The 14,411-nt window shown below is 44.5% G+C and overlaps 1 protein-coding gene across 5 annotated transcripts in view; it reads left to right on the top strand.

Annotated features, from left to right (window-relative positions):
* Positions 1 to 2,181: 2,181 nt before the first annotated feature.
* Positions 2,182 to 14,411, top strand: part of LOC147025189 (uncharacterized) — a 71,316-nt gene continuing 59,086 nt past the window's right edge. Inside the window, exons 1-2 of one of the 5 annotated variants that reach the window (XM_085885878.1) lie at positions 2,182 to 2,865; positions 5,318 to 7,042. In XM_085885878.1, coding sequence (XP_085742004.1) covers positions 5,636 to 7,042 — 1,407 coding nt within the window. In that variant the 5' untranslated portion in view covers positions 2,182 to 2,865; positions 5,318 to 5,635. Of the gene's footprint in view, positions 2,866 to 5,317; positions 7,043 to 14,411 lie in introns of those variants that run through there. The other 4 variants (XM_085885879.1, XM_085885877.1, XM_085885875.1 and 1 more) reach the window with 4 other exon arrangements.

Below are 14,411 nucleotides of genomic sequence, written 5' to 3'. Positions count from 1 at the left end.
CCACTTGGAAAACCTAAAGAACGTTTCTTTAATGATTAAAGCTGTCGGCTGTCTCAGCATTACATCTGGCTCTCTTGGATTATATGGAATCTAAAGCTCTTAAAATTATCGGAATGTCATGCAATGACATCGAAGCACAAGATTGTTTGCTTACACGTCACAGGCAGGTCTGTGGTCTTCTTTGTTTAACCGCTTCCTCTCTGATATTTCTCCATCTGCTCTCTGTCCTATGACCTTTCCTAGCAACTCCAGGATGCATGTGCTCTTCCATTAACCCCCTTCCTGGTTAGATTAAAAAAAATCCAGGCTGATAGTGCACCCCAACTCGTTTGTTCCTCACTTCTTATGGCTATAGAATCGTCTTCCAGAAACCATTCTTTCCCACTCTTCCCTCCAGGGCTTCAAGTGGGCACTGCACTGCCACCTCATGTAATCCCCCATCCTGACCCATGATATTTATTAACCCTTGCAAACCCAACACTTGCTGGTTTCTGTATTTCCTCCTCTCCTCTATTATTTACCTGTTTGTTTATTCCCTTGTTGATTTTGCCCAATTGTTTCCCTCCTCTCCCACAACAATTTCAATATTGCTCTTCCATTGGATTCACTCTTGTGGAGAAAAAAAAACACAAGGCACATGACCAAACCACACTTTTTATTGCCTCCTCTGCCAAAGTGCAGGATGGTGTTTTAATGATAATTATGACATTATAGGTCATGTGGTGTGGTACCATGTTGGAAAAAAGGAGAAACATTGGACTTGCTCCGAAACTGCTCCATGAAAAAATTTGAAACTTGACGTGTCAAGTACTCCCCATGGGGAATAAGTGTGATTTGTATTATTATTATTATTATTATTATTTTTAATATGATGTTCTAGTTACCTTCCATCCATCCATTGGGACCATACTCTGTGCAGAGTGTTGGTGCTACCGAAGCAGTCTCCTTGGCTATTGGACACAATCCTGGACGAGTCGCCACTCCGACACAGTATACCAGCATGCTGACACTCATTTTGCCGACCTCAGAAGGATGACAGGCTGAGTTAACCCCACCTGGTATTAATTCAACTGCTGAGTAGGATTTTAACTCAGGACCTTAGGATCCCAAGCCCACCACGCTTACCATTAAGCCAACATCAGGCATGTAGTTACCTTTGTTATGACATAATTGCAGACAAAGAACACTACATCTGATCATATAAGAAATTTTGAGGGTCATCTCGGAATAAATTGGTCAACAGAAAATTATTTATCATGTCATCGGTCATGTGGTTTGGCAACGACATTAAAAAAATTAATCAATAAATAAACCTTCAAAAATCTCCAAAACGGCTGAACGGCTTGAGGAGAAACTTTACAGGTGTGACTGCCTATCCATGAGGAACAAAAGTTCCCCACCTATGATGTCATCGGTCACATGGTATGGCAGGTGTCGGTGTTATGGAAAGATGAACTGATGATTCTTAGGGGTTGAAGGTCATGTGACCTTCATCTGAAAGTAGCAGATTCTTGGTACCATGATAACTTGTGAACTGTCGAAAGGATTTTGATCAAACCCAGTACAGGTATGTACTATGATATAAAAACGAACTGATTAGATTTTTGGGGTCAAAGGTTACGTGACATTGACCTGGAAGGAGCACATTTTCTTCCCCGTGATGTGTGAACTGCTGAAGGGATTGTGACCAAACTTGGCATCACTCTGAACTGTAATATGAAGATGAACTGATTAACATTTGGGTTCAAAAGGTCAAAGGCCTACGGTTTAGTGCCCTTTAATTGAAATCTGTTTCCGCAATACCTTATGAACTACTCAAGAGAGTTCAACCACACTTGATGCATGTATGGACGATAGTAATCGGAAGATTAACCGATTTAATTTTGGATTGAACAGGTCAAAGGTCATTTGCCCTTTTGAAAATCATTTTGCAGACCATAACTCGAGTTATAAGTATCTGACGTCTCTCTGTTTTTACTTATATCTTCTCTCTCGACATTTAATTTTTCACGTCATCGCTAAGATCAAATGTAACAGTGGGATGACGTCTCACGTGGGCGGAGGTATAGCCATTCACGTCAACCACGTGATAATACGGATCGATGAAGTTGGCCATGTCGGTGTAGTGAGCGACTGTCCGGAATTTTGAGCGCCATGTGGGCGCTTTTCCACCATTTGATGTCGACGTTTTCGCATCATTCTTATTGAAGATACAAAGGACCATTCGATTCATGGAAGAGGGATAAAGAGTCTCGAGGAACAATTACATTCCTTCATCCTTATTTTTATTAGCCGTTTTAAACCGCGTTCGTTTTCATCCAACGGCTTTGTTGAATTTAGTCACGAATCTTTGGAAGGTGTATAAGTACGAACGAAGCCTTGTCGCCACAAATTCATCCGGAGAAAAGCGTAAACGTTCGAATTGCGAAATTATGAATGGGGTACAATGGTAATCATTTATCGACAAAATTAAATCGATTGCCAATGCCAATCATTGTGCGCGTGAGAAAAAAAAATGTGTGAGGAAAAAAATCCATTCAAACATACAAAGGGGGAAAAAAAAATAAAAATAAAACTCGACTGAAAAGGTGATCATGTAAAGGAAAACCAATGTGTGATCGAATCCTGAGGTGGCGACGTCGACGCAGTGAATAAACAAGAGGGAGATAGATGAGAGAAAGAAAGAAAGAAAGAGAGTAATGGAATATGGCGACATTGTGCAGATTGGTGCAATGTTAGTACAATCGCGCTCTTTATGTCGATTCTGTTTCGAATGAATACCAAAGTAGAGCTTCGTGTGGAGAATATAGATGTTGAAATGCCTGGAGGATCGCGTTGAGACGGTGCGAGGAGAGACCGAGTGAGGTGAGTTTCATTCACACACGCACTCCTTTTGTGGCCCTGTCGTCTTCACCGACAAGATTCAAACATACCATCCCCGACAATGTTTGTTGTTATTCTCGAATGTTCTTCCCTGTTTTTTTTTTTTTAAACTGGCCCCCTACCTCCCGGCCCCGCCAGATTCTTTGCGGTTATCCAGGAATCCTTCATGTCTCTCAGTTCTCCTCACGTACTTTTTTCCTTCACGTTGAGACGCGACACGTACTTCTTCCTCACGTCGTTTCGAGAATGTTTTTTTTTTTTTTTTTCCCCCCACAGTATTTCATTTTTTATCATTTCCATCCTGGATTTCAAAACTGAACCGGCAGAGAAGAGTTGGGAGGGGGGAGGACGTCGAGTCATCGCTTGTGGTAATACCTGGTCGTCGTGCAACGTCGATGCATGCGACGGTCGCAGGAGCTGTTTGTGACGAATATATTGTGGACAATGCATCGTCTGTTCATCACAATCGCAGCCTGGAATTGTACTCTTAAACATCTGTGACTTAAAATAAAAAAATTTTTTTGATAGGATTCAGGTGTGTTTATCCATATCTGCCTTTATGCACACGGCCGAAGAGATGTCTCCATGCTTGTCTCAAGCCATTTCACCATGGGGTGAATCACGTCTCGTTATTCCTTTCATCCCGACGTTTGTATTGTTTACTTATCAGACGGCACAAAAGAATGAAAAAAATTATGACATTTACACAAAAGAGCCGATTTGGTCGTCATCCTGAAAGAAAAAGATGCCAACATATTGTCAAAACGAAAAGGTTGTGATCCATTGCAAATTGTGTATCATTGCGATTCATTTTGTCGTCCCATTTATGTCCGGAAGGGTGGTGTGGAGGGAGCGCGCTTGCCTCTGAGCTGTCGAGCCTGGGTTCGATTCCCGACCACAAGCTGCGATCGGTGACGTCCCTTGGATCCCGAGTGTCCTGTCTGAAAGCATAATTTGGTGGACGTCGATTCTCTCAAGGGGTTGGTCCGTCACAAACAATATATATGTCTCGTCACCGGCATCTCGGACAAATTGCCTTTGGTCGAACGTCAGGCCTGACCAGCCGGTTCGTGAAAGGCATGGGCCAAAAACTTTCCATGGCCGACCCCTGCGAGAAGGTGGGAACAATTAGGCTGTTCGTGAAGTAGTCGATTTTGTAGTCGCATCGTGTGTCTCATCGTGAGACTTTCAGACGTCGTCGTCATCGTCGAGTCCATTTAATTGACGCACAGCACCTCCACATTCCATCGACTTTCCTCCTGGGATTTGAACAACGTACAGGTACTTGACCTGTCACTCCACAAAACCAATTTTGACGTTTCGTTGCCCGAATGGTGAGGACACATGACCGTTGCACCACAACATGTAATGCTTTGCAATTGACCGTGTTTAGCTGCTCGTATGCAACTGCTCTTCCACGGTATTCTGTCCCATGGGATGCACGGCTTGATCAACTGTGCTGTCGCTGCTTGGTACCCCGATGAGTTCGCGACGTCTTTTGATGCATCTGAATGGAGTTCCATCTACCCTCCTCCTGAACATCTGTTCTAACAATGGAATAAATTAACAGGATGTTTATCGACGTATGCTAACCCCCATCAAAAGCGACGAGAAGCTGATGTTTCGGGCGTTAACCCTTCGTCCGTGCAAATGAGCAAAGGGTCACCTCTCGGAATGTTGTCATCACATTGCTTCTCACGGTGTTTAGCATTGCTCATTCAACGTTGTCGTAATTCCATGCACTGGTCTGCCTTTCTGCCAACGCTGATGAACAAGAGTCTTCACGATTCAGGCCAGCTCCTGCCGACGCTGATCAACAAGAGTCTTCACGATTAAGGCCAGCTCCTTTCTTGCATGACATTATCCAAAGTTTAATTGGTGGGGTAGGAGCATCGTGAGGATCTTGATGGAAATCAAGTATGGTCAAGTATTTTCTCTGACAACCGATGATCATTCCTCATTGAAACCCCATCAACCACTGGGACGCTACGCTCTGAAATGTAGAAAGGAGGTTGTTCTCTGACCGTGTGCTTTGTCTACTGATGGTTTGCATGATAGCATTGAGTTGTATGTGCTGTACACAATGCTTGGTGACAATGTGTTTGTTATTTTGTGTTAACTTTTCAATTGCTTGCATCATAAAAGTCAAAAGTACCAGCGACTGCCGTGTATGCTATGTAAACTTTTAATTAGAATCTTTAAAATTGCTCTTATTGTGTAGCCAGTCATCTTTATCGAAATTGTGCTTTCAATTTATCTCCTTTTGATTGGCCTGCTATTTCTGTATTTCTTATCCTAAGCACTCCATTTGCTTTTCCTTCTACATTCCTCTCCCATTCATGCATGCTCCTTTTTTTCCTTTGGGCAGCTATTCTTTTGTTACTTTTCATTCCACTTACATGTATTCTACCTTTAATCTCTTTCGTTTCCCCAGGTGGTCTCGGGTCCAGATGCATCAGGCTAAGGTCATCACAAATCTTGTGTCTGCACCTTGATCCCAAATCTCATCCCTTGGGCTTCTCCTGCAATCCTTTCTTTGGGCCTGATCACCAATCGTGCTGCTACGCTTTGTTTGATTGCCAATCTTTTTTTCTTCATGCACTCTGCCAATCACATCTCATGGCGCAACTAGCGAAGCTGTTGTCTCGAGCCTGATTGACAATCTCAGTTCTGGGGTCTGATTAGCAGTCCCTAATTATCCTGATCAGAAGGGACCTTGCAAGGGTTGCTTGTGTCACTTCTTCAAGTGAGCATGGCTCAGCTCTGCACTGCGCTCACACATCCCACGATCACGATCACTACCACTGTCACAACAAATACAAATCCAATTACTACTGCCGTTGCTAACACACAGTCTGCAACCACGACATCAGTCACCAACACACACCTTGTCACCGATACACACACGACAACCACAATCTCAAACATCGAAAACTCTTCTGCCATTACGACACATCCTGCTATCAAGAGCACAAACGCACACCACTATGCCAGTGCTATTGATGCAAACACCGATTCACTTTCAGCCATAACCACGTCTGGACATCCCAGTGCTGGTTCGACACTTATTGGCCTGGACACATTTTCCGGTTGGCCTGTCTCGCACTCTGAGAGCCCAGAAACGCATCCTTTCCTTTCCACACACCCCATCGAGAGCACTCACCTTCGCCACAATTGGACGTCACAACAGCCAGAGTTGGAGCCGCACTCGTATGCTCAGCCACGAGCTCCACCACAGACGCAGACCAAAATGGACTCGTTCTCGTACACACAACACCCACAGTCAGAACTTGACACGTTCTCGTACACGCAGCCGTATACGCAGGAGGAACTACACTCACACTCGTACTTGCAGACAGATGTGGAATCGCACATGTACCCACAAGCGCAAGCTCACTCGGAGTTAGAGTCTCACTCTTATGTTCAGTCAGAACTTGGCACTCACTCGTATGCGCAGCTGCAAACCCAAGCAGAGCTGAACTCTCATTCATACTCTCAAGCAGCACTTGAACCCCACTCATATGCACAGGTGGAGCAAGAAACTCATTCCTACACCCAACTACATACACAGCCTGCACTCGAGTCACACTCCTATACGCAACTACATTCGCAACCATTTACACAGTCAGAGCTTGATATGCATTTGTATGCTCAAGGAGAGTTAGACGCACACTCGTACGCACAGGCAGAGTTGGAGTCTCATTCATATGCACAGGTGCATTCATACACGCAGTCTCGAGCACTTTCTGCCACAGAACCACTTTTTATGGAAGGATCACATGCTAGCTCCAGTTTGGACCATGATTCACTCCACGACTCGCTGCAAGAGCCGGACCTGAGCCAAGGACTAGCCTCGCATAGCAATAGCGATGCACTCTCAGGCTCTTTTCTTGGTTCGGTGCCTGCAGTTTGGGACCAAATGGATCCTCTTGTTGATGGAATCTCTGAGGCTGAATCGGACCATTTTGGAACGGAAGTGTTGCAGCCACGTACGAGCCGGTCACCTTTCTCCAGATCGGGAACAGGTTTCTGTGGCAGCTTTCCTGGACACTATGGGCCAGCGAGAGGTGGTCGTGGTCCAGGAAGTCATTCACCTTCATCTCTATTACCTTCTCAAGAAGGCCAGACCCCTGGTACATCCAAAAGGGTGGCGAGGAAGGTAGGGTGGTTTGACTGCACATTTGCTTGGTTGATTTGTGGTTAGTTTGGTGTTCAGCATCATGGTTACAGTAATTTTAAGGTAATCAAGAACTTCTTGCTTAAGATTCCAATGCCTGTTTGTCTCGCTAAGTTGTCAACCTTATTTCCCTTGCAAGTAGAGTGAGGTGTGTGTGTGTGTGTCCAGGCCATAACTCTCAACCTTTTGTCATCAAATTTTCAACAAATGTTCATCATGAGAATATGGAGAAAATGTCAAAAGGAAAAGTCTTAGTGTCTATAAATAGGCCTTATTAGTCCCATCGCAGCATGTCAAATGTGAGATGACCGGGTTTTTAAAAATTATTATTAAAAAAAAAAAAATAACTTTCATGTTTCTTTTTTATTTACGTACAACTAGCAAAGGTACGTGGCATGGCCAGACAATGCTGGGTCCCTCCTCCCACCCCTTCTGCTCTCTTCTCCCATCTTCTCCCATCCCACCTCATCCCTTCCCTCCATTCATTCACCCCCCCCTCTCCAGACTCCCACCACTTCCCCACAACAGGTGATGGCTTGTTTGTTTTTACGTTATGAATTATGAGAAAATGACTTTAAAACCCCTAGCCCGAGTTAGGTGTATTGTCGTAAAAATGTGATCCTATAAAGTTTCATAGCGATTTACCATGGGAGCTCAGAGGATTAGCATCACAAACAAACAAACGTTTCTCATACGCTTTTATATCGAAGATAACATTCCCCTGTTACCAGTAATTTGGTTCTCATTTTACCGACCTCGGAAGGATGATTCGGCTGAGTCAACCAACCTGGTGTTATAAATTCAACGGAATGACGGGCTTGAACTCAAGACACTAGGATCTTAAGCCAGCTTCCTTATCCGTTAAGCCAACACCAGGCTTGTATTTTGATTATTTACTTTAATTAATCTGTGAGAGTATATAGTGTTATCAAGGCAAGGCATTTTTTTGAATGCTGAATAAAAATGGTGGCTAAGACCTCCTGTGAGGTGAAGTTGTGCTGATCAAGGATAAGCCTTTCATGAAGGTAAGCCATTAATTATCTTCAGAAGGGGTGGTTCAATTTACCCAAACACCCAGTTTAAATTAATGCACTCCCTTGGAGTTCCCTTTGTGTGCATGCAAAGTTTCGGGCCACTTCGTTTCATCGTTTTGGAGAGATGGAGGGGACACGCACACGCGCACACATTTTATTATGGATCGGTATATCTAACCTGTCGATTCGCTGGCCAGAATACCAATCTTTCCTGTGATGGCTAATATATGGAGCAAGCAACAAAAAAAGGATTCCTTGGAGAACCTGCCCTCCATCCTGGGATAACCAACGTCGCGAGTTGGTGTTTGCAGTTTTGCCACGTGTACCATGTACCCACACACAAACATTCCTTCCTCTTTTCTTTTTTCTTTTTTGCATCACAAACCTTCCTGTGAGTTCCCTGAATCCACCGTCTTTGATTTCATTGAAATCCGTGAATCCGTTCTAAAGTTATAGCACGACAAACATACAGACACGGCTCCTTTTATAATATAGATTTTGTGTATGCACGTGAGAGGAATTTTGAGGTCATGTACCTCCTCCCCTCCATGAAGCACAATGGCACATCAGTCCGCTACCCCTCGGCCCTCACGTATGGAGAATATAGTGCAGAGGGCAAGAAGGAAATTCTGCCATTTTTGCTTGCGTAACAAATAGATGGTATAGTTATTTTTTTTTTTTGTATACCTTGTCGAGGCTCGTATGAGAGCTAACACACAACTAACAGCAAGGGGACATGAGACAAGAGGGGCGGGAGTGGAAGGGACAAAACAGTGGGGAACAGACACATTAGGTGAACTGTGGAAGGGAGAGGGATGGGGATGGGACGGGGAACATGGCGAAGAGAAGATGGACATTACAGGGACTTTCAGGAAGGAAGGCAGGGGAATTGAAGGAAGTGGGCTTGGGTGGATTATCGGGGGTAGAAAAGATCGAGGATTTGGATGGGGGAAGATAAGAGGTGGTGGTGAACAGTTGTTTTGAAAGCCTGGAGGGAAGAATGGGAAAGAATAGAGTGAGGAAGTTTATTCCAAAGGCGGGAAAAAAGAGGAAGGAAAGAGTGAAGATGAGCAGTGATTCGTGATTTTGGTAGTTTTACCAGAAGGGGGTTGTTGGCGGACCTTGAGCGCCCTGTGGAAATGTGGTGGGGACAAATCGCAGAAAGAGCAGGGGGGGCAAAGCTGGAGAGGAGTCGGTAGAAGACAGAAAGACCACCGACCAACCTGCGGTGATTGAGTGAGAGGCCCAAAGACTCAGCTTCATTACGGGAGATGCCGATGATCTTAAATGCCCTGGTTTCGACAGCGTGAAGCCGAGAAAGGTGGGAGGCAGGAGCATCAGCCCAGAGGGGAGAGCAGTACTCCATCAGGCTACGGACAAAAGCTTTGTAAGTGGTCAGGAGCTCAAGAGGGCCGAGGAAGGACTTTGCACGACGGAGGATTCCCAGTCGGCGACTGGCTTTTGAGGTGAGGTTGGAAATGTGACTTTCCCAGGAAAGGTCATGGCAGATAGTGAGACCCAGAAGCTTGAAAGAAAAGACTTCTTCCAGAGCATTGTTGAGAAAGTGGATGGGGGGGGGTTTTCTAAACGGTCCTTTTGAAGAGACATAGTGAGAGTGTGAGATTTGTCTCGATTGAAAGACATGTTCCATGTGTTGGACCAGTTTGTGATTTTATCCAGATCTGCAGTGAGCGAAGAAGCTGCTGCTTGCCAGTCTGAGGGATGACAGATGGTACGGTAGAGGGTGGAGTCGTCGGCAAAGAGAAATAGAGGATTTTCCAGAGAGTCTGAGAGATCATTGATGAAAACCAGAAAAAGAACAGGGCCCAGAACGCTACCTTGAGGAACTCCAGCCAGCACAGGAAGAGGGGATGAAAGAACTCCATTTAGGGCCACACATTGACTGCGACAGGAGAGGAAGTCTGCGAGCCATGAGTGGAGATGGCCTTGAATACCATGGGAAGAGAGTTTGGTGAGTAGTGCAGGGTGCCAGACTGTGTCAAAAGCACGTGATATGTCCAGGGATACGGCTCGGATTTCCTGTCTGGCATTGAGGACCTCCATCCATTGATGGGAGAGCAGAAGCCGCATATCCAGGGTAGAGTGACCTGGTCTGAAACCAAATTGATCGGAAATCAAGCCATTGGAGAAGAGGAAGGATTTCATGTCTGAAGCGATGATGGATTCCATAACCTTGCTGATGATTGGGAGAAGGCTGATTGGTCTGTAGTTACAGGGATCTGTTTTTGCACCTTTTTTATGCAGGGCAGTGATGTTAGCAGATTTCCAAGCAGATGGCAGATGACCATGGGCAAATGAGAGGGTGAATAGAACAGAGAGAGGGTGAGCAAGAGCAGAAGGGGATAAATCTGTGCATGAGGGAGAGCAAGTTTCTTTGAAAGAATTCCCAGGATGAGTTGATGTTTGAGAAAGTAGTGATAGGAGACCAGTCTGTAAGTTTGATGGCTGCTCGGAGACCCTGCCAGTCGGCTTGAGTGAAATGCCAGACTCGACGGCGGTGAGGTGGTTCTCTGATAACAGCCAGAGAGATGTCCACTTTGACAAGGACGTGGTCAGAAGAACCGATTGGAGCGAAGGAAGAGCAGCAGATATTGTCAGGGAAATTTGTCAAAATCAGATCCAGAAGAGATAGAGTACCATTGGTTGAGATCCGGGTCGTGAAGTTGACCGATTGAGTCAGTCCTAATGAGTTGCAGAAAGCTTTTGATGAGGTGCCATGGCAGGTGAGAGAGGTACCCACACATAGCCAACTGGCGTGATGACAATTGAAGTCACCACATAAGAGGAAGAGAGAGAGTTTGGATGAGAAGATAGAAGATGGTCCATGTTTTCGGATAGTGAGGTGGAGATGGAGTCATCACTGTTCGGTGGACGGTACAGTATACATATAAACATGAGGTGGGAGTTGAGGGGAAGCCGAAGCCAGAGGTATTCCTGGGGGTGTGGGGGAGTGAGAGCATTGCATGGAGAGTGAGGAATAGAGTCTTTGATGAAGAGAGCAACACCTCCACCAGGACGAGGCTCAGGTCTGTCATACCGTAGGAGGGAGTAACCGGGGAGAGATACTTGGGAGAGGAAAGTTTCTGTTCGGCAGATAATGTCTGGTTTGTCAGTGGCAACCTGTAAGGAAAGATCTGAAAGGTTTGAGCGAAGGCCCCGGATATTTGAGGTCCACACTTTTAATGAAGAGGTAGGGGAGGAGGCTTTGGGTGCAGGAGGTGGAGGCGGAGGGGGAGGGTAGGACAAGGGACGAGGGGGGAGGTAAGGAGGGTTGTTGAAAGAGTGTGGGGTATTGCAGAATAGCTAGGGGAGGGGCCGAATGAGTTGGAGAAAAGGCTCTGTGGTGCTGGGGGAGAGGGGGTACAAGAGACAAGGAAGAAGGCAGCTGAGGATTTGAGAAGGCGGAGTGAAGAGATGGAGGTGAGAGGGCAGTGGAGGGAGGCAGCTTGGTGGAAGAGAGAGGGGGGGCAATTTGAGAAGGATGAGTGAGGGGGATGAAAGGTGGGAGAAAGGTGAAGGGGGAATTTTTGAGAGAGGTGAGAGGGAGGCTTGGAGGGAGAAGAGTGGGATGGTTGCTTTGAGAGTGAGAGTGAGGGGTGAGCGGGGTGAGTTGGCACTGAAGTTGGAAAAAAAGAATGGTTGATGGAAAGCAAACATCCATGGCAAACTGTGGTTTTTAAAAGTTTTAGGTCAGAGATGCGATTTAACACAATTCTTGATGGATGCATTGAAGGCGAATTCAGAGAATGGAGAGAAGAAGCGCTGTAATAGTTGGATTTTTTTAGGCAAGGAATGAACGAGAGCTCGAAATGAGAGCAGTCTGTTAAAATAGCAGAAGAGTAGTGCATTGTGAAACAGTAAAGAGTACCACATGTGTGAGAGAGGAAGATGAAGCATTATAAGATCGTTTTTGTTGTTAATATTAATGTTTGAGAGAGTTCAACAGATTAGGACATGGAAGTGTAGAAAAAAATCGAGGAAGAAGACGAGTCGGAAGTTAAGAGGAAGAAGAAGAAGAAGCAGAATCGGGAGAAGGTGAGCGTGTTGTTGTTGTTGTTGTTGGGTATTTTTTTCATTTTATTTTTTTTGAGATAAGAAAGAGATTAGTTGGGAGAATGGGGGATGTTTGGAAAGTGGGGAGGATGAAAATTGAAGGTAATGGGGAGGAATAGAAATTGAAGGTAATGGGGAGAAAAAACAAACAAACAAAAAAACGATCGAACACCGAGTGGAACCGGTAGGCCTCAAGCCTAGGCCTCAAACACCAGGTAAGAACGTCGACAAAAATACTCACAAAATAGCACGATTTTTGAAACAAAACCGAACTAGGAACACACAGTAACATGTAGGTGAGAAAATTAAACAGTTAAAACGGGACAAATAACGACCGGAAACTTAACTTTGAGAACGTCAGCAGGGAGCCCCGAAGGAGACCTCTCGTCGCTCCAAACCCGGAACCGGAAGTCCTAATGTTTTGTGTTTTGACCGACAGTCAATTTTTAATTTATTTTCTCTTTAAAACGTTCACCCTTTAAAAATTATGCGAATCAATTATTGAAATATCAGCTGTTTTTTTGTTTGTGTCCTTTTCTCTCCTATGTTGCAATTAGAGCGACCTGCGTTGTGATCCTTTAAAAGGCGTTGCATAATCGTAAATGTAGTTTGATGGGGCAGTATATTACTGTTGTATGAATAATATGGAAATGGTGCATCACAAACCTTCCCAGGATTCCTTGAATCCACTGTCGTTGGATTCATTGAAATCCGTTATCCGTTCTCAAGTTATAACATGACAAACAGACAGACACGGCTCCTTTTTATGCCTCCGCACAAAGGGTACCGGAGGCATTATGTTTCTGGGTTGTCCGTCCGTCCGTTCGTCTGTTTACGGATTTTCGTTTACGCGATAACTCAAGAAGCAAATTGTAGAATTTCATCAAACTTGGTAAAAAGGTAAAGTAAGACAGGGCAATTAAGTGATTAGATTTTGGGCCAGATGTGATAAAGGTCAAAGGTCAAGGTCAACCTCTGAAATTTTACTGTTTATGCCCTAACTCAAGAAATATTTGACAATTTCATCAAACTTTGTGCAAAGGTAAAGTTAGACAGGGCAATTAACTGATTAGATTTTGGGCCAGATATGATAAAGGTCAAGCGTCAAATATGTCAATACTCAAGTGTTTGTGCGGGAGAGTGGAGGCATACCTGTCGACTGCGTGCAGTCGAATTACTCTAGTTTTAATAGAGATTTCGGATTTCCCCCCCCCCCCACCCCTACCTCTGGACTCCCATCCCACCCTTTGCCCTCCTCCTGCAACCTCCTCCCACATTACCCCTTACCCTCCTTCACCTCACTCCCACCCCTGCCAACTCGCAGACCCACCCCAACCCTCCCTCCGGACTCCCACCTCACCCCTTCCACCTCTTCCTACCCCACCCCCCCCTCGTATTTTCGTTTACGGACTCACGTTTTACAAAAATGGCGGATTAAGAGCCCTGCAAGGTGAACGCGGGCTGACTAAGGGTAAACCTGTTTTTGTTTTTAATTTATCGTATTTTCCAGTGTATAAGCAGCAGCTGTGTATTAACCGCACCCCTGCTTTTTCCCCCTCAAAAAATAAACAAAAAAAAAGTTTTCTGGTGTATTAACCGCACCCATGTTTTTCACCCCCAAAATAAATGAATATATTGATCATCTTATTTTATGATCGGTATCTAATACATTTGTACATTAACTTTGTATGGAACAAAGTGACGGAGGTATCAACATGGCTCTCATTACTCTCATACGAGCCTCGAGAAGGTATACAAATACAAAATAAATATGCTTACTCTCATGTCCGCTTAATTCATCTAACAGTCTTATTCTCATTTTCAAGAAGTTGAAGAGAGGGGATAGGATACCAAGCAGTTTTTATTTTTCTTTCTTATTTTTCAATATTATAACGAGGATTTTTTTTCCTAGAAAAAGGAAGAAAAGGGACTCATACCGGCAGTATCATAATATTTATTGTGGATTTGTGGCTGGCTAAGCGCATGTAAGTGGTTACCACTCTGTTTCAAAAATGTCAAAAAATGAAGTTTGTTCCTTTGCCTTCTCACTACATTTTCCTGAAAGTGCCAGTCTAACTGAGTTCAGAACAAAAAACCGTATAGCTTAATTACATATATATATATATATATATATATATATATACCGAAATATGATACTTTGAAGAAGGGGTACCTATTCTGATGGTTTTGCGAGTTTTTCATGAAATTACCTAATTTTTCTTTTTTGGCAAAATAAATGAAGG

This window comes from Eptatretus burgeri, chromosome 6 (assembly GCF_056783735.1).
Source record: "Eptatretus burgeri isolate ZD-2024b chromosome 6, Ebu_testis_v1, whole genome shotgun sequence".
NCBI lineage: Eukaryota > Metazoa > Chordata > Myxini > Myxiniformes > Myxinidae > Eptatretus > Eptatretus burgeri.
The sequence above is the reverse complement of the archived record's forward strand: the minus strand, read 5'-3'. Positions and strand labels throughout refer to the sequence as shown.